Below are 21466 nucleotides of genomic sequence, written 5' to 3'. Positions count from 1 at the left end.
TTTTTTTTACAAAGGTTTGTGTCTCAGGTAATTTATGTCTTTGTTGACTTCTTAAGTAACATTTTAAATTGACATCCACCCACCACCCCCCTCCCCACCCCTTATACATCCAGAATACCCATTGCACGTATATGGACAAATTTACAAATCACCATAAAATCTTACTGATTGACCTAAAATTAGAAAAGTATATATATTTTTGGTGTTTTATTTGTTTTATAATATTTCTTAATAAGTATAGATTTTTGTAATCTATAACATTTGGAAAGAAAAACTATTTATTTTATCAAGGATAGTAACACGAGTTGTGTTTGGGGTCAATTTGTCCCCGGGAAAAACAAACACAATTTCAAACATTTAGAACGATTTTATTTTTAAACAGAACATCATTACAATCAAAACATCAGTAAGGAACACATAACAGTCCTTTTTGTTATCAAGGATTGCAACATACGTAATGTGTGGGGTCAATTTGACCCCAAGAAAACAAACAATTTTAAACATTCAGAAGGATTTTATTTCTAAAACAGAACATCACTGCCATCAGAACAACAGTAAGGAACACATAACAGAGAAAGAAAGAGAGAGAAAGAGAGAAAGAAAGAAAAAGATGGATTTACAAAACCACCTCTAAAAAGTAAATTTGAGCATTTTGTCAGGAATTGTTTTATGAGACTGTAAGTGCTTTATGCAAAAACTATGAGTTAGAATACAAACAGCATAGACAGAATATGAACAGCATATTGTTTTTTTTCCTACAGATCTCCATAAGGTACATTCCAGCCTTTTGTCTGCACTACTTTGCACATGATGTGCAGGAAGTGTGTGTGTGCTCCTTGCAGATGTAATTTTTGCATTTCACACAAGTGTTGCTGGTCTTGGTGTCATTTCTGTTGGGACAGACCTGGCACCTGCCACATTTCCTGCTTGCAGTTTGAACCAATGGAGTGTGCATCTCCATTTGGATGTCCTTCACAACAGTTGCAGCAGCTGTTGATGCTCTTGGAAGGCACCGTCTTCTCTCGAACTCGTAACCCAGCTGCTCCAAGAAAATTCTCCTTCGACTCAGTTTTCCGCTGTTCCAGTCCTTGTTTATTTCACTCCATAACACAAAGGCATTGTAGGCGCTCACATCAATGATGTTGAAGAAAATGACAAGTGGCCAACGGGCGGTCATGCGTCGGCAGCTGTAGGTGGCTGTAACCTTGTCCAAATTATCAACCCCTCCCTTTGTCTCATTGTAATCCAGCACCATTTGTGGTTTTCGGTCTTCTCTAGTGCTCAGAACAGCATCTTTGTGCATAGTGCTCATTAGCAGGACATTTTTCCCTTTCTTGGGGCAATAGGAGACGACAGTGGCCTTTTCAGTGAAGGCAAACATTGAAGATGTTACCTTCCTGTTCTTCATCGCAAGAAGCTCAGAGGGAAGTTCTGGCTTATTTTTCTCACTGTCCCCAACATGGTAACCTTCCTTTTAGCAGTTCTTCACCCAGGGCGTACGATGTGAAAAAATTATCGCATGTAATGTTATGGCCATTCAGTCCCTCAGCCATGTCTAGTACCACCCTCATGCCTTGATTTTTTTCAGGTGCTTCTCCAGGGGATTTACCCGTGTACACCTGCATATTCCAGGCATAGCTGGACTGTGCATCACATGAGGCCCATATTTTTATGCCATATTTGGCTGGTTTGCTTGGTATGTATTGTCTGAAAGGACAGCGCCCACGAAATGGAACCAGACATTCATCCACCATGGTGTGGGGGCCTGGATTGTAAAGAAAGGGTAATCGCTGGACCCACTTGTCCCATACAACCCGTATTGCTGCGAGTTTGTCACGCTCTCGTCTGCCCTGTCTTGTTTCTTTGTCATCAAAGCGTATGACACGGGAGAAAACATGGAATGTCTTTAGAGACATGGTGGCTGGAAATATTGCCCTTCCAGTGTCAGCATTCCAAAGGCTTGCTGTTGCTTCTCCTTTTGACTTGTAGACTCCTGCCAAAATGAGCAACCCAATGTAGGCTTGCAAGTCAGTCACATCAAAGTCTTTCCAACCTTCCCCATACACACGCCTACCCTCTAAGTTTGTCATTTCAAGTACATCCTTTTCAATTGATGGTGTGATGAAAAGATCAAATGCTGGTTTTATATCTTGGACATGGCTGACAGCATATCTAGTGGGCCCTGGAACCATTTTGATGACATTAGCAGCACTAAGTCTACCCTGTCGTTCAGGTGGTGAGCGGGACCATGATAACTTTCCATTTTTGGAAGGTAATGGGTTTGTGGGTGGTTGAGAGACAACAGGAGGGTCAACATTAGGAGTATCATTCTCATCTGAGGAGGATGCCTCATAATCAGGGTCCTCCTCAATATTATCATCGGTCTCAGATACATTCTCCTCTATGTCACTTTCACTGTCAAAAAACTGTGACAAAATCTCATAGACAGAAAATCTTTGCTTAGATGTCATTTTCAAATGAAAGAGATGGAGAACATAGAGAGCACACAGAGCACAAAGAGAAATGGTTTAGAAGGCTTCTGCTCATGCTTTTATAATGTTTGCTCCTCCCCTTTGTTTGGTAAACCATGAGAATTATGTTTTCCCCTCCCCCACGGCACGGGAAATATCAAAGTTCTCGCAAAAATTATGTTTTCCCCTCCCCCATGGCACGGGAAACATCAAAGTTCTCATGAGAATTATGTCCCATGTCATGTGAACTACTAGTGGTTCTCGCAATACTACAGATATGGTTATGTTAGGTTAGAGCCCTAAAACAGAGGGAAGTTTTTTGAATATAATTTTGAATATGTAAAATTGTAATGAACATTATAAAATTATAACATGTTATAGTGACCTCAATAAAACAACCAAAACAAATGTGTGTGAAATTTTAATATTTCTTCTGTTTTATACAGCTAAAAGAGCCTGGGGTCAAATTGACCCCAAGGAACACCGATGCTACAAAATGTGTACAGGACATTGAAAAAATATCAGCAGGTTAATTTGATGTTTACAGAGTTGTCCCCATTAAATTAGGAAAAGTCATTAAATCTGAAGCAAAAAAAAAAAACATGTTTTTACATACGTTAAACATTGAATGGGGTCAAATTGACCCCAAAGATAATAGGAGGGTTAACCTGAACTGCTTGCTTGCGCTGGAATGGATATAAATAATCCAGGACGTTCCCATATAGCTTCTTAAACGTGAGTCCCGCCTTCATCGATTTGATTGGCTATCTCATTTGACATTGACGAGCGGCGTTAGACTACTGAGCACGTTAAAAAATGAAACTTTTTAAAAAACATTTTGTTATTCCTGCAACAACTTAATGACAATTAAAGACAGCGGCGAATGTGGACTGCAGTAGAACAGCTACAAGGATATACATCACTGGCCATATTTGATTTTGTCTATCTGTGATGTTTATTGAACCGCGGGTTGGCGCGTTGTGCTCTTTTAGAAGAAGCCTCAACCGTCTCAATACGGTAAATGTAGGACAAGATAAGTCTAATATTATGGTTACATTTATAAGAAAATACTGCTGATTTGTTGGTGAGTTGTTGTCTAGAAGCATTTCAACTCCATTCTATCCATTGAGCACTTGCATCTCAAAGAGGGTATCACTCTTGCTTAAGCATCTGCCTCTCCACACACCTCTCTGAAAGTGCTTAATGTTCCTCTTCCCTTCGCTGTGGCTTTATGGTTGGGATTTGGACGTGAAAAAGTCACGGGAGGGGAGGGCGCGAGGTTTCAGTGCTAGAGCATTGGGAGGCTACCGGCATATGATATTGTAAAATGAGAATCATGTAATTCAGCCCCCTCAGCAGGTCCAGTTTTATATCGGAATATGACTGACATGTTCGTCCAGAAGCGTATATAGGGCTCGAGTTCAATAGTTCTAATCCCATTGAATTGAAAGTCGCGAGCCGTGTGGATGTTATAGGCACTGTGGATTTTAGTGTTTGCGCATCCAATTTCTCTTGAACTTTTTTTTTTTCTCAGCATTTTCTAGCATAGAGGACATATATTTTTTGCTATTTGAGTTGGATTGCACATCGCAATAGGTAAAAGTATTTTCTGTGGATGTTGCTAATGTTTTTGTTATATTGCTTTTGTATGTGGTATTTTTAAAATAGTAATAGTAACAGTTTTCTGGGTTACAGTGGAAAAAAAACTGTGTTCCAATGAGGCACTTGCAATGGAAGTGAATGGGGCCAATCCGTAAATGTTAAAATACTCACTGTTTTAAAAGTATTGCCACATGACGTAATCAACGCGTTTTAACATGATTTTAGTGTGATAAATTTGCTAATGAATCTTTTAGTTTAAAAGTTATATCCAATTTTACAACTTCGTTACCATGACGAAACAACTCTAAAATGACAGTAAAGATTTAAACAACTTTACTGCTCAAACAATACACAAGTTTTAACAGAATAATGAATGCTCCATAAATTGGCCCCATTCACTTCCATTGCAAATGTCTCACTGCAACCTCGACATTTGCTTTTTAAAGAAAAAGAGGGAGTGAAAGTAATTTTTTGTGGTAATCAACATTATGTCACATATACTGTCTACTGATCTTAGGCTAACATGTATAAAATTATTTTTTTAGTGGCCAAATTAAACATAAAACTGTCAATGTTGAACGTCATGTTTTCACAGTTTTTACAAAAGTTAAAGTTTGTTTTTTTGTATATTTGCTAAGTTATGATATTCAGGAGAAGTCTCTGCTTGCTGCCCTTGGTGTTACTATGTATCAGAGCACTACCTCAAGGTAAATTATTTGTACATGTTCCTAAATGTAGGATAGTGCATATTTTTCTGTTGTCATTGATTTTTACCATTACATCTACACAATATTTTCTGTGTAATAATTTTGTGCTTGATTTATTAATAGAGAGTCTTTGTGGCACTGGTACTCAATGATTGTGAATGATGCTTGTGAATGATCTTGACCTGATATGGTGCAACAGTTTTCTGAAAGCTTTTTTGGGCTTACATAATCATCTTGTAAAATGTATTGCATGTTCTCACATAGTCATCTGTAATTTATTAAAACCCAATGCATCTTTACTGAAATGCAATGTTCTGTTGACCCATTCAAAGATGGCCCTGTGGAAGATGAATCTACGTTTGACCTTTTTAAAATCAGCAGCATTAGCAGAAAGACAATTGGTGTCAAGCTTTTCAAGGGCCATGACTGGGATTCACCGGCATACCGTTTCATCCGCTTTGACCACATCCCTTCTGTGAACACCCTAGCCCTTCATCAGATCCTCAAGCAGATCCAGAACAATGAGGGTTTCATGTTTGTGGCAACAATGCGACAGGACAAGGGCTCCAGGGGCACCCTGATTGGCCTGGAGAGTCCCAGTGGGAGCCGTCAGTTTGAGGTTGTGTCCAATGGGCGGGCCAACACGCTGGATCTGGCCTACATGGTAGAGGGATCCCAGAATGTGGTGTCGTTTGAGGATGTGGACTTATCTGATTCGCAGTGGAAGAACATCACACTGTACATTCATGGAGAGAATGCTCACCTGTATGTGGGCTGCAGCCTCATTGACAGTGTGATCCTAGATGAGCCTTTCTATGAGCAGCTGTGGCCAGAGGGCAGTCAGATGTATGTGGCTAAAGGATCTATCAGGGAAAACCACTTCAGGGTAGGTGCTTTTTACGATAATGGATACTTGTTGGGTATCTAAAAGAGAATATCCATTCTGTATTATAAACAATCCTTAAAATTAGTTTTGTTGTTGTAACCTTATGTATTTAGGTTGATTTGGTGATGCTTGAATAAAACCAGTTAATTTAGATGCTACCACAAAAAGTTTTTTTTTTCAGTGTTAACAATGTGCTTCATGTGGTAATTTAACATCACTGAATCAACCTGAATACATTAGGTCAGTTGTTCTCAACCTTTAATGACTCATACATGGCCCATACATTGTCTAGACAATATTCGAAGCTCCAAATGTGTGTCTATAGATCAAAATACTTATTAAAATTCATTTGGTGATGATATAGGAACTGTTATATTACATGTTTTGGGCTTTATCATGCATTTAGCAAATTTCTACATTCAAATAATGTTATTGTATTTTAATATACAGTGCATATATAAAGTATATAAATGCTTTAAATTATTAATATTATTAATATTTGCACATTTGCACTCCTAACGACAAAGAAAAAAAAATAACTTTGCAAATGTATTCAAAAGAAAAAACTGAAATATCACATTGACATATGTATTCAGACCCTTTGTTATGGCACTTGAATTTTAGCTCAGGTGCATCCCATTTCTCTCGATCATCTTTGAGATGTTTCTACACTTTGATTGGAGTCAACCTGTGGACAATTTTATTGATTGGGCATGATTTAGAAAGGCACACACCTGTCTATATAAGGTCTCACAGCTGAAAATGCATATCAGAGCAAAAACCAAGCCATGAGGTTAAAGGAACTGCCTGCAGAGCAGGATTGTGTTGAGGCACAGATCTGGAGAAGGCTAAAGAAAACAATTTGGCTGCATTGGAGGTTCCCAAGAGCACAGTGTTCTCCATAATTCTTAAATGGTAGAAGTTTGTAACAACCAGGACTTTTCCTAGAGCTGACCGCCCAGCCAAACTGAGCAATCGAGGGAGTAGGACCTTGGTAAGAGAGGTGACCAAGAACCTGATGGTCACTTTGGTTGAGCTCCAGAGATCATGTGTGGAGATGGGAGAAACTTGCAGAAGGATAACCATCACTGCAACACTCCACCGATCTGGGCTTTATGGCAGATTAGTAGAGCCAGAAGCCTCTCAGTGCAAGACACATAAAAATACACCTTGGACTCTCAAACAAGATTCTCTGGTCTGATGAAACAAAAATGTAACTGTTTGACCTCAATTCCAACCATCATGTCTGGAGGAAACCAAGCACCGCTCATCACCTTCACAGTACCACCCCAAAGCTGAAGTACGGGGGTGGTAGCATCATGCTGTGGGAGTGTTTTTTAGCGGCAGGAACTGGGGGGCTGGTCAGGGTTTAAGGAATGCTGAATGCAGCAAAATACAGAGAAATCCTTAATGAAAACCTGGTCCAGAGTGCTCAGGACCTCAGACTGGGCCTAAGGTTCACCTTCCAATAGGACAATGACCCTAGGCATACAGCCAAGACAACGCAAGAGTGGCTTAGGGACAACTCTGTGAATGTCCTTGAGTGGCCCAGCCACAGCCCGGACTTGAACCCAATTGAACATCTCTGGAGAGACCTGAAAATGTCTGTCCACTGACGTCACCATCCAAACTGACAGAGCTTGAGAGGATCTACAAAGAATAATGTTAGAAAATCCCCAAATCCAGGTGTGCAAAATTTGTCGCATCATACCCAAAAAGACTTGAGGCTGTAATCGCTGCCAAAATTGCTTCAACTAAGTACTGAGTTAAGGGTCTGAATATTTATGACAATGTGATATTTCAGTTTATTCTTTTTAATAAATTTACAAAGTTATCAAATATCTGTTTTTTGCTTTGTCATTATGGGGTATGGAGAGTAGATTGATGTGATTATTTTGTAATTTTTTTTAAGCCTTTTAGGATAAGGCTGCAACGTAACAAAATGTGAAAAAAATGCAGTGATCTGAAAGCACTGTAATTCATTTTAAATAATCTTAAATCATCTTGAGGCCCACTTGGAAGTTTTCTGAGGCCACCCAGTCGGCCCGGCCCCTTGGTTGTGAACCACTGTATCAGGTTACACCAACAAAACTACTTTCATCATTGCCAAACTTAATGGGCTAACTTATTTAGTTTGAATTTGTTTAAGTAGAAGTCATCATTCTGTCTAAGCACCTTTACATTTGAAGTTTACTATATACTGTGGTGTTTTTAATCTGAATGAAGCAAATGACCATAAATGTACTAATTTTGGCTTTGCAATGGTCTGATGAAGTTACAGTATAATCTCTGTTTCATCTCACAGGGTTTACTACAGAATGTACAGTTCCTTTTTGACACCCCAATAGAGAACATCCTGAGACAAAAAGGTTGTGAGATCGCCAAACCTGGTAAGAATTCATTCATATCACCTATGGTTAGCATGAGAAAACCACAGATGTTTTGTGGAATAGCTCTTCTGTGTCTAATGTCATGAACCATGGCTTGTTTTTGCATACGAGTGATGTTTTAGGAATCACATTATGCTCTCATGATGCCTGTACTTCTGAGCACCCCAGGTTGCAGAAGTTCTGTTGGATTCACTGTCTGCAGTTCATGATCAAATTTGTTTTAAGAGGGTTGGTATGCTTTCCTTTGGATTCAGTTTTCATTTGCAGCTCTTTTGGTTTTCACATAAGTGGGACACAGAATCTGCAGATCAGAGCTGTGGACATTTCTGACCGTATTACATCATGTTTACTGGAAACGCTTGTGTTAGTTTGGTGGTATAAGGTTCAAGCAATGTGCACATGCCATAAAGTGGATAAAGATTGTCATGCTAATATTCATAGGCAGGGACTATGTCATAATGTAAGAAAAGGTGGAAAAAATGGAAGTACATACATAATTTCATACACACGTGAGATCACAATTGGTCGGTGGGGCAGACATTTAGTGTGTTGTGCCCATTGGTTGCCTCGTTGTGATATTGGGATAGACTGAGATTTGATTAGTGAATAATCTCATCCCTTCAGCTGATTTAATTTCATTCTGAAAGCTGTTTTAGACTATGACAAAAAAATGAAGCCTTGTAGGAGCTGTGCGTGTGAGCATTGTTGTTCTTTTTTATTATAACTGAAAAAGAATGCAAAGGATATGTGCTGACAAAAAGCTTCCATTTCCCTTTGGAAAATATCTAGAGAGAAATGCGTGCCCACACGGATGCATGCCAACAGCTGGAAGTTAGGATGGCAGTGCATTGGTCCCAATAAACTCGCCAGTGCTCCAGTTTAAGAGTGCCACGTAGTACTAAATAAAATACAAACGAAACTGTATCAAAGCCTGCCTAGAAAGTCATTGAAACAGACACATGCACACACACACACTTATTTTCCCAGCGAAGACTGAAACCCTCCTGAGATTTGAACGAGTTCAGCAGTCTCTTTAAAAACGTTGAAGCCTGCATGAACCTCACAGGGACCTCTGGAGATAGCAACATGGTTCCCTGATTTAGTGTCTCCTGCCTTCCATTAATATGCAGAAAATGTACAACAATGACCCCAAAATGGCTGCAGATATCTAATGGGAGTCTTGGCATAACGGACAGCATTCCTCTGCTTTTGCTTATCCCCCCTCCTTTTTTTTTAAGAAATGTCTTGAAAAATCACTTTCTTAAATGTTATTTAAATGGTCATCTGTTCAAATGTCTGAGTAACTTCTACACATTTATTACACTTAAGTTTGAAGTGTGAAATATGGTGATGTACTGAAAGTTTAGGATGTGGAATATCGACCACACATCTGTTAAGTGATTTGTTTTTTTGCTATATAATCCATGTATCCCATGCTGCTTTATTTTACTGTTTATCATAAATGCATGACTCACACGACCCCTCAAAAGTTGTATTTGTTTGCATTTTGCTAGCTGTTTATCTTTTTTAAATATGCTCAATACTTAAAGGAATATTTCACCCAAAAATGTATTCAACTTCATGTCATTCCAAATCCATATGACTGGAACGCAAATGAGGAATTTTAAAGGATGTCCCAATCACTGATTTCAATACAAAGGCAGTTGATAGGGACTCCCTTTAAAGCTTTAAAGGCACCGAAAGTGTCATGAAAGTAGCCCATGCGACTCTTACTTAATATTCAGAGTATTCTTAAGGCATACAATATGTTTCTGTGAGGAACAACCCGAAATGGAAGTTACTTTACAGTGAAAATTTTGACTTCTGCCGGGGCTGAAGTGTAGTAATAAATATATTTTTTTGTTAAACTACCCCACAATGACCCTACTTTCTTTTCTCTCCCAGAGGAAGTCAGTGTGGTAAATGAGAGCACAGAGACCGTGTCTGTCAGTACGGCGATGACCAACTTCATTGGGCAAAAGGAGAAACTGGCATCAGACTTGTGCGAGCGCTCCTGCGAGGAGCTCAGCACCATGTTCCAGGAGCTCAAAGGTCTTCGTATCATTGTGGGAAATCTCATTGATGGCTTACAGAAAGTGGTAAAGTTGCTTATACTTAGTGATTTCTTTATTATCAAAATCCCTTGTCAATAAAGGGTTAGTTTACCCTAAAATGCCATTTCTGTCTTCATTTACTCACCCTCGTGTTGTTCCAAATTTTTATTAATTTCTTCCGTGGAACGTAAAAGTATCTGTAAGGCAGAATGTAAGAGACTGACAGCCTCTGTCACCATTTACTTTCACGGAAAAAAGTAGTAATGGATGTGAATGGTGACTGAAGCTAATATTCTACCTAACTTCTCCTTTAGAAGAACACAAAAGACATCTGTAGTCTGAGATTGTAAACAAAAATGTAAAAAATTTTACGGAAGACAATTAAAACAAGTTTACAATTTAAAATGTTGTTTTTAATCAGATCCTGTAAGATTAGGAAAAATCATGAGGCATCAACCTGATATTTTAATGTTAAGTGTATCTTTCAATCTATTAAAATGGCCTTGGGGTCTCTCGGATCTCAAACAGAACATGAGGTTCAAGCATTTTCCTTCATAGTACATTTGGACATGACTTAGAGCAGCCCACATGAGTGAGCATAACAGTATTTCAGTCATGACAACTCGGAAATATTTAGCATGTTAATGTGAGTATGACGTATTGATAAGATATTGGTTTTGCTGACTAGATCTAATACAATGCTGTTGCTGAGCAAGTACGGAGATTTGCTACTGCTAGAACATACACAGACATACTGAGTTAAGCATGTGGACATGCTGCTGCTGCACTATTAGAAAAACACAAGACATGCTTGTAACAGTTCAAGGTTGGGAGGGGAAGGAGGACACAGGAATCTTGGGACTTCAACTCAAAGGTATGACTTTAATAAAGAAACTAAAAATAGCTTTTCAGCATAACACCCTTTAGATCATAGTTTAACAGAGTCTCTGTTTAACTGGTAGCTCTCTCTCTCCTCGTCTCTGGTGTGGTCCCTTTTATCGCTCTCCCCAGTGCTGACTGTAATCAGAAATAGGTGTTTGACATTATAGTGCTCAGGTGTGTGCACGCTTACCGCTTTATCTCCGGACGAACGCTCGACCAGGCCCCCACTGCCACAATACTGCATCAGTCATTGAACAATTAGACATAAATACAATCCCCCAACAAAAGCAGGGAAGCCGCAGAAACGCATGACACAAAACACAGCAGATCTACCTCCAAGACTTGTGTCCTGTTGCTGTTCCAAAGAGCCATGTGCACAGAGTGTATTCTAGCTACGTGAGCCTTGGCCAGCAGGCTGAATGGCATAACGCTAATGACCTAAATCTATATGTGTGCTTGGGTCTGCTTGGACAAATGGCTTAATACGGCTAGTGACCTGACTCAATGTGTACATGGAGCTGGAAAGCCCAGAGCATATTTAACTAGTGGCTAGCCAAGCTATGTGTGGATTTATTTAAACTAATAACCTAAAATAGTGATGTGTGCCAGATTTGGCTACAGCTTACCTTGATAAAGACATGCTTCTATGTGTCATGGCCAAAAGCAGACCTTACCATGCAAGTTGATAGACTAAAAAGCCCCAGCAACTACCTGAGCAAATAGCATTTTCAGAGAAAACTCACAGTGCGCTGCAGGTAAACTGGCTTACTTGCAACAGAGCAAATTTAAATGATAGGCAAAGAGAGAGTATGCAAGTTGTTTGGCTGCCTGATTATATGTCAAAGGATCTATCAGCTTACACCATGTAAGCAGATTGGCTTGACATATCACATGTGAGCGAGCTGATTGGCTAACAGATTACAAGTTCAAAAGACAGTTTATGCCATTCAGAGTGTCATGCCTGAACTTAGTTATATATCCTACAAATGCCTTTAATTCACAAACAACACTTTTCTCCTGAGTTCTTTAATGCATGCTGTAATTTAAAAAAAAATGTCTTAACTTACACTTTATCACAGATGCACTGAAGGACACATTATATCACAGCAGGTGCACTGAAGGTCAGATTATATATTATCAAGCATAAAATGTGGTTTGTAGATGTTTATAATGATTGATTATGATCGATAAGATGCATTCGCGAATGCACTTGCCGGCTATGCACACCATGGTGTTTACATGCAATGCAAGATGGGATTTCGAGTTTTTGATAGTAGCGTAGAAGGTTCTAAAAACATGGCGCTCCCACTTTCCCAGCACCGGAATTGGTTAGAATGAGTGAAGGACAGAATGGGAGAAGGCTTGATTTGATTGACTAGTTTGTATATTCTTTGTTTGATGTCAGAAAACATGGCCGCAGCGCTGCATCAAAACTATGCCAATCTGACGTTAATGGCTTTAAACTTTTATTTAGCGATTGTTTGAATGTTTGTACATAAAAATTAAGATATAGTGATATTGAAAAGACTATTTGAGCAGCTGGTTCATTATGACAACCGCTTCTGTCACTCTTTTGCTGGTAAACTACAGCATGAATGCAGATCACACTGGTTTGATTGTACGCATCTGAGCCCAGCCTAGCATAATCACAAAGGTTTTATCATATGTGTGAAAGGGTTAATGACAAAATAGATGCCTATAATGTTATTAAAGCTTTGCTGTGTTTGCATGTGTGTCAATTTTGTTGATCTGAAATTTGAACTATTTTATAACGCCAACTGTTCACTTAAAAATATTGTTTGGGTTGGTTGCCAATCTGTCATGGAGAATTTAATTACAGATTAAATATTTAATCTTGCTGCTTCTGATTGAAAAAGCAAAGCTCTTGTAGTCTAAATAGTACCATTAAAGGAATAAAGAGGCAGTGGAAAACGTGAAGATGTGGGCTTGTATATAATGGCTTGTTTTAGAGGGAGATAGGAAGTGTGAATAGGAACGAGTCGTGTCTGGCAGTGTTTAAACAGCCTCTTTAGCCTCCATTGGGAGCGTCTCAGCGATGAGGGAGTCTGGGCATAATCTCTGGGAAATCCAGCCATTGGATGCTGCGGGTCCCAGAGGCTCTTCCAGACTGTGTGGTGTTCTGTTTCACAGCCTAAAGCTCACAGCTACTACCTATGTATTGTGCTCTTCAAATACACACACATTAAATCATCAGAACACATTGACCCGTGTTCTGTTTTTCTTTTCTGTTGTATGTATTTAGTGTGCTTCAATAGTTAATAATGAAGTCATGAAAAGAATGTTTCCATTTTTTTCCTTTTCCCCCCTTTCACATTTTCTTCACTTTCTGTATGTTTCTGCTTTCTCAACTCTATGCTCTTTGCCACAAATACAACTTGTAGGAGTGGCATTTAAAAAACAAATGTTCGTTGTGTCTAGATTAGGGCTGGGCCGATACAATTTTATATTGATATATTGTATCAATACAATCCTTGTACCAATATTTTTATAGATTTAAAAAAAATATATATTTTCATGTCCTACAGTTCTATTATGAAGAAGCAGGTCATCTAAATAAGATCAAACTCTGAAACCAGCTTTTCTAAGTGCAGTCAGATCACGAGACAGATTGAAACTGAATCTGCACATTCACTATTTCTTTCATGGATACGCTGAGCCTATCTTATTCGAGATTGTATTATGATATTGTGACGCATCGTGATATATTGAATATATATATATCATATCTGAGATGCTTTGGAATACTGAGCTAAAGTCTAGATGGTAGCCCTTGTTCTGCAAAATTCTTGCAAGACTGACAAGTTTACAAAGATTGAAAACTGACTTACAATCATAAATTTTTACCATTCTAAAATTATTGCATTTGAATGTAATGACATAACATTCAAAATCACTTGCTTTATCTTTGAATGATGACTAACTCGATTGGGATTTCTTATCATTCATCTGAGCCCTTGTCTTTATCTATGTGTCCTCCTCACACTGTTGATAATATGCATTTAAATCTTTAAGAGCCACAGTTTTCAAGGCTCCCCATAATTGAGCATGCGTGAGAATTTTGGAGCCCAGGGGTTACAATCCACACATGTACCAAAGTTCTTTGGTCAGAGGTCACAATGAGAAAATCGTACCAGATTCCAACTACCAGAGCTTCTTTTTGTTAAAGGCCAAGGACATTGCTGGTGAATAACTAATTCATGTTGAAGACATTGATAGGACTATTGCCTCCTTTTGACCTTTTGCATTTGTCTATCTGTCTGTCTTGCTGTGCGTCTGATGGTTAGACTGAGGAGAACACAGTGATGAAGGAGGTGTTGGGAAACATGAAGAACATCAAAGACAAGCACATGTGCTGGCAAGACGGCCGTCTCTTTGAGAATAGGGAGGACTGGGTTGTTGACAGCTGTACGAAGTGTACCTGTCAGGTAGGCAGAACTGGTGTAAGATGGATGGATGAGAAAGCGCATAGCTATCAGCTTTTTGTTTTAAATAGTCTGGCTTTATGCTTTATGGCTTTATTCTGCAGGAATCAAAGATTGTGTGCCATCAAATCACTTGTCCTCCAGTAGCCTGTGCCAGTCCCACTTTCCTGGATGGAGAATGCTGTCCGGTGTGCCTGCGTGAGTAATATCTCAGACTCTCTCTCGGTTACAGTCTCTCTCACATCGTGGCCTGAATAATGTCACTTTTAATATCCTTTCTATTCTTTACAGTCAGTTCATAAAAAAAACAACCGAAAAAGAAACACAATGGATGTGGTAAAGAAGCCGTGTGACTCCTCTCTTGTTAATATGTGCTTAACCCAAACACTGAACTGAACTGCTGCTATTCTTATAGAGACAGTACTGTTTTAGCACTTTTACATGTCAATGTAAAGAGTAAAAATTATGCGTGAAAACAATAAGATGTCACGATTAGCAGAGGCAGGACACAAACGCAGAAAAACAAGGACCAGGTGGTAATCTCACAGATGGGCTGGGCTGGGCTGGGCTGGGCTGGATCAAGAATGGAAAAACACAGGACCGACAGGACAAGTGAACAAGACGAACTGGCACAGGACAGCGCATGAGGAGACTAAAATATGGAGAGAAATCAACAGGTTAACAGGCAGGGCAGGTGAGACAAATTAACTTAGAATGGGCAAACAGGGAGGCAGGGTATGATGCAGGACTGAGAGACATGAGGCAAAACAAAAACAAAACAAAGCCACATGCTCTCACAAAACACAACACCCGACTGGCATGAGTACGTATCGCCAAGACAATAAGGCAACATTCGCCCATGCCAACCAACAGACAGGATGAGAGAATGCATGGCAACAGCAGCAAAGCAATGCCATGCACTCTCACACTAGACAAAGCCAAAACGAGTCAAGACACCTGTGCCATCTAAGACAGAACTGACCGAACACCAGCACAATGGGAAGATGGCTCGCGACCTGGACGTGCAGTGCGAAGCATGCGAAACATGAATTGCGAATCGCGCCCGTGGTTGCAAGAGATAGACAGTGTACGGATCCCGACACCAGAACCAAAACCGAACCAGACAGGAGAGTCAGGATCCATACACCACGCTCTGAACATGAAACACTGAATCGACGGAAGCGCGCACTGCAGGGATGAAGCTGTGCGCTCACACAGAGACAAAAAATTGGATCCTTTCACCACAAATACCCAGACTGACAAAGTAACAGGATCCTGACATAAGCAAATCAGATACAATCAAATCCAAACTGGAAATCTGTTTAAATATCCAGTCTTAATTTAAATCATGTTTTTGTGTAACAAAATGTTTTAGTTGAACAGTTAATACAGCAATACTAACATGATGTGTATATTATTTTACTATTATTTCACTATTCTAAAATAGTCCATGCAAATTCAATGTTTCTAGCAATGAAAAAATAATATGTTTTTTACTGGTGCTGAAGCATATTTTCAAGCTTACAGCTAATTGGAACATGGTTAGTCCTCATTTTAAGATGACATGTGGCTTCCACACTTGCAGCATAGGCAATCTCAAGCCGTTGTGTCGCCACGTATTGTCTGTCACTTCTGTTATAAACAGTGTCATATGCATACACATAAACAGGCCAGAATTCTATTGAATATAAAAACGTATACAGGTTTTAATGATACAGAACTGTTATTGTTTGCCAACCGCACAGTTTCATTAGCCATGAGTAACAAGCATTATTGTATGTTCCCATGCTCTGAAGTGGGCTGAGTAAGATGATGTCATGTATAACTTGAGATCCACGACATCAGAGACAAAGAACAATGGTGCGTTTGCTCTTTAAATATAGTAGCAATGGGTGTGGTGGTGGTGGCAAGTGGCGGTTGGTGGTTGGGGGGGTGAATTGTGAAGGTTTGAATTGTGTTTGAAGATGCCAGCACTAAATATGCTTGTGTGTTTGTGTACATACAGCTAAAGACAGCGAGGATGATGGCTGGTCCCCTTGGTCTGAATGGACGCAGTGTACTGTCACATGTGGAACAGGTACCCAGCAAAGAGGCAGGTCATGTGACGCCACAAGTAACCCCTGCAGTGGCTCCTCCATTCAGACTCGCAGGTGCAGTCTGGGAAAATGTGACAGTCGGGGTGAGACAGCTTTACTTTCCTTTTTCTTTACACACTTTTGCTGAACACCTGCTGTTTGGTTATCTACTGATTTTGATAGCTTTTCCTGGAGGCAGTATTTGTGTCTGTTTTGTCCATAGAGCCTTAAAGCAAATCTAGGAAGAAAACCACATAAGAGCAGTTTGAGTGGTAATGGTTTTGAACCCTGCTGCTTGTGGTCTTATAAATGTGCTCCGTTACTCGTCTTGGCTGATTGGCAGCCATATCACCCTGCATCTCTTTCCTGGTTGCCCACTAAAGCTAAGCAGGGTTGAGCCTGGCCAGTACCTGGATGGGAGACCTCTTGGGGAAAACCAAGGTTGCTGCTGGATGTGGTATTAGGGAGGCCAGCAGGGGGTGCTCATCCTACGGTCTGTGTGGGTCCTAATGCCCCAGTATAGTGATGGGGACACTATACTGTAAAAAAGGCACCATCCTTCGGATGAGATGTTAAACCAAGGTCCTGACTCTCTGTGGTCATTAAAAATCCCAGGACACTTATTGTAAAGAGTAGGGGTGTAACCCTGGTGTCCTGGCCAAATACCCCCCCATTGGCCCCTATCTACCATTGTATTAATCTCCATCCCTGAATTGGCTACATAACTATACTCTCTCCTCTCCACCAATAGCTGGTGTGTGGTGTGGTGCACTATGGCTGCTGTCGCATCATCCAGGTGGATGCTGCACACTGGTGGTGGTTGAGGAGATTCCCCCTATACTATGTAAAGTGCTTTGAGTGCCTAGAAAAGCGCTATATAAATGCAAGGAATTATTATCTTCACCTTCTAACTGCAAGTGCACAGTTTATTCTCTCTGTGTTTTGTTTCTAGGTATTTCCAGAGCATCAGAGATCATTGTAATAATAGACGTAATGTTCTCATCTGAAAGGGTGTGTGTTTGAAAGAGTGTAGCAAAAGAAGAGTGAGGTCTCAAATGAAGCTGTCATATTAGGCTCATTTGAGATGCCAAATGCCTCACCTTGATAGTAGTCAAGATAAGGCGGTTACAGTCAGAGGTCAAAAACGAGCCGACAAGTAAGACAATTCTAACTTATTGTAGTAGACCAGCAATGTACATAAGCAAAGACAAATGCAATATTTGTATTATTTGTTGTTGATCAAGTGGATGCAATGCAATTTAAATACTACTGCTTTTAAATGAAAGTTTGGGAACAGTTGGTTAAAATGTACTAAGATGGCTAAAAATGGCTAAGAAAAGTGAAGTTATGAGAAAACGTTTCTCATTTGTTTATAGGTGCCACTTGGTATCTGATGCACCTATTATTTCATTACCCCCACATTATTTAACTATAAAAAAGTTAAATGCATGGGAATTTCACCAAATTCTCTTACATACTCGGGTCTTTAGCGACCTGGCAGTTTTATCTAGCACAAAATGCCTAGATTGTAAAATGGAAAAAAATATTTTCAAGACAATTAGAAAATAATAAAATAATATTTTGATGTTTTATTATTCATATATCAAAGAGAAAATGCAACAGAGCAGGACAAAACTAGAACAGGATTCATTACTTTCACACTGAAATTTCATGAGACGGAAAAGGAGTGGCTGTGGCTCAGGTGGTTGAGTGGGTTGTCCACTAATCGCAGGGTTGGCCCCAATTGCAGGCGTGAATGATGGCAGCTATGCCATCATTTGTGTGTGTGTGTGTGTGTGTGTGTGTGTGTGTGTGTGTGTGTGTGTGGGTGTGTGTGTGTGTGTGTGTGTGAATGAGTCACAGTGTAAAGTGCTTCGAAAACCGCTAAGGTTAAAAAGGCGCTATATAAGTGCAGACCATTTACCATAACTGTCTGTCAAACACATATTGAGCCACATGTGACACATAAACAGGGTTGGTATGGTTACTTTTGAAATAAATTCCACTACAGATTACAGAATACATGCTTTAAAATGTAATTTATAATATATTTCTTTAGATTACTTAAGGTCAGTAATGTATTCTAAATACTTTGGATTACTACTTCTGCACTGGTACATTTTTTTCACTTGTTTTGACTCTGCCAGTACAGTAAGACAAAATACACATGTTAAAAATACATTCTCTGAAAAAACGAAATATCTTATGCAGTGTTGTTTCTAAAACAAGATAAATCAAATTGATCTTGTTTTAAGGATTTTTAGACATTTTTACAGGAAAACAATACAAAAATTATTATCAAGAATACGATTTTTGCCCTAATATCAAAAGGTCTTACTAAAAAACAAATTATGGACCAACGTGAATTTTCTTGATAATAAAATATGATCGTGCCTGGGAACATGTGCATGTAAAGTGGCTAGAAATAGCATTTTAGCTTAGCATAAAGCTGACAATTAACCTACAAGGTTTATGTCTATTTCTTCTGCTCCAAACTTACTTCTCTGTCTGCTGGTATGAATGTGCATCATAAGAAAGTGTTTCACCGCTGTTCAAATGAACTTTGGATTGCATCATTTATATGTATAAATGTTTTCCATCTGAAAGGACTAAATGTATAATGAAACAAATGACAATAAAATGCAAAGTAATCTCTTCAGTAATAAAAATACTTTTTGAATGTAACTGTATTCTAAATACCAATTATTTAAATTGTAACTGTAGTGGAATGTTGTGTTTTAAATATGTATTCCCATTACATGTATTCCGTTACTCACAAAACCTGTGCATAAAATACAAATAAGTATTTTCTCATGCACTTATTGTGTCTAAATAGATGCACAACTTATGTTATTTCAGTAGTACACCCAAATGACAATAGTCATATCATACTGATCATGTGTTACACTAAGCTATAACTTACCTCCGTGTTGTTTCTTCATCAAATAGCAATGTCAAATGTAATCAAGTGAGTAAGAAATAACATGTATATTATGTATGTGTACACGCATTGTTGAAAATTCATTGTTGCACAGAAAATCAACGTGATATAGTATTTATTTCTATGAATATAAATTTATTGTAATAAACAAATAAATAGATATCCTTTGATAGTAAACTTTAATAGATATGAAATAATCAAAAAATATATAATTTATGGAAGGTAAAAAAAAAAAAACATACTTTTGCATTACTTTTGTGAGTGTGTGTGTGTGCTACACAATTCATAAGATAGGTATTGAGGAATACTAAAGAGTAGTGGTCACAGATCCAAAAAATGGATGAGGTACAAACAAACACTCACACACACGCACACACACACACACACACACACACACACACACAGAATATTACGGATAACGGACTAACATTTCAGAAAAGAATGAAACATCACAGTTGTTCTGTTCTAAGCCAATGAGCGTTATGTTTTAGTTTGCGCAACTGCAGCCGCCATACTGTTGTAAGAGTACTTTGGCACACATCAGCATGACATGACTTCACACAGTACTGTATTTTTTTAACTGGCATTCACACAGCGGTAATCAATGGTCATCGGTTCTGTGCAGATCTTGCTTATCTCAAGTTAGCGTGGCTGCTGTTAAATAGTCAAATTAATAAAATTTAAAAATAAAATGATATAAATAGAATCTGGCTTTCTGTTATATTCCAAATTTTTACCCTTATAAAAAAAAGAAATGAGGCAATCATTGACATCAAAATGTTTAATTTATTAAACTCCCAAGTTTAAGTTAATAGAACATTCATATTTTGATTTTGTATTACACATGCAGGTTAATTGCTCTTAACTTGAAATATTGAGTGAGCTAACTCTTTTTAATGGTACTTTAAACTTAACTCTTGTCTGAACTTAAAATTACCAACTTAAAGCTCAACTTAAATACTTCACGTAGAGAGAACCCAACTAGCTAATACAGCAAATGCTAGCATGCTGAATGCATGTTTATTAGCATGGTAGATGCTTTATGAGTAAAGCAATATACTTAAATTGTACTTGTCCTCAAACTAAGCACAATCTCCACTATTCACCATAATTGTTACCTCCAAAAACTTTAACATAACAGAAACTCTTCTAAATAAAAAACAATAATTAAACACTAACACGTTTCCCCCATTCATTCATCTTGCACAAAGACACATTATATAACACTTAATTGTAACATTTACTCTCCCTATCGAGTGCCATGCAAAGCATGCTGGGAAATATAAATCCCTTACCCAGTTTCAGTTAAATTTAAGTTCCTGTAAATGTAAAAAGACTACCAATCAACAATAACTCAAAACAATAAAACAATTCAGGTTACTTGAAATGTATACATTTTGTGAACTCAAAAGAAAGAATGTTTTCAAAATACTCATCAAGGTAAATTTATTAGAACTAATTTAGATTATTAAAATTTTCCCTACTCAAAACAAAAATGTTTTTTAATTATTATTAGGGTATTGCAGATAGGATTTCAGAATCTGTGCAAAAAACTGCTTGTTTTTCAATACTGTTTCCTAGTGTTCCTTTTGTTTGGAGCTTTTAATATAAGCCAAATCAACCAAGTATCACTGATTTCCATTCCCTTGAGGAATGCAACAAAACATAATACTGACTTAATTTTATGGCAGTTGGAAGACTTAGTAACAATATGGCTGCTTTTTCCTCAACTGTTGTAAATATTTACGAAGCATATATAAGCGGATATAAACTCCTGTCCCTCAGTGAGGGTAATGAACTGCTATTCATCACTCACTCTGCAAGGTTTTAATGAACGTCATATGGCTCTTTGTGGTGTACCAATTCAGGATTGCTCTGCTAACTCTGGCCTACGGCTGACTCAAATGTTTTTTTTTTACTGAAAAATGTTCCCAGCTGGTGCTTTGGATAAGCCTTTGTTGAAATTACCACTCTACAATATTCATAAGTAGCCATACCTGAAAACATCTTTGTTT

General features: G+C 38.5%; 1 protein-coding gene and 1 pseudogene across 1 annotated transcript in view; one reads left to right on the top strand and one right to left on the bottom strand.

Moving 5' to 3' along the window:
• Positions 1 to 796: 796 nt before the first annotated feature.
• LOC127660314 (piggyBac transposable element-derived protein 4-like) lies at positions 797 to 2471 on the bottom strand (annotated as a pseudogene).
• A 1334-nt stretch (positions 2472 to 3805) lies between these two features.
• LOC127660880 (thrombospondin-2-like) overlaps positions 3806 to 21466 on the top strand; it is a 37024-nt gene continuing 19363 nt past the window's right edge. The window contains exons 1-8 of the mRNA XM_052151341.1: positions 3806 to 4067; positions 4712 to 4780; positions 5113 to 5666; positions 7972 to 8056; positions 9962 to 10155; positions 14298 to 14438; positions 14540 to 14633; positions 16441 to 16614. Of these exons, the coding sequence (XP_052007301.1) occupies positions 4714 to 4780; positions 5113 to 5666; positions 7972 to 8056; positions 9962 to 10155; positions 14298 to 14438; positions 14540 to 14633; positions 16441 to 16614 (1309 nt within the window). The 5' untranslated portion in view covers positions 3806 to 4067; positions 4712 to 4713. The remainder of the gene's footprint in view (positions 4068 to 4711; positions 4781 to 5112; positions 5667 to 7971; positions 8057 to 9961; positions 10156 to 14297; positions 14439 to 14539; positions 14634 to 16440; positions 16615 to 21466) is intronic.

This window comes from Xyrauchen texanus, chromosome 20 (assembly GCF_025860055.1).
Source record: "Xyrauchen texanus isolate HMW12.3.18 chromosome 20, RBS_HiC_50CHRs, whole genome shotgun sequence".
Lineage (NCBI taxonomy): Eukaryota > Metazoa > Chordata > Actinopteri > Cypriniformes > Catostomidae > Xyrauchen > Xyrauchen texanus.
This window is presented reverse-complemented; position numbering and strand designations above follow the sequence as displayed.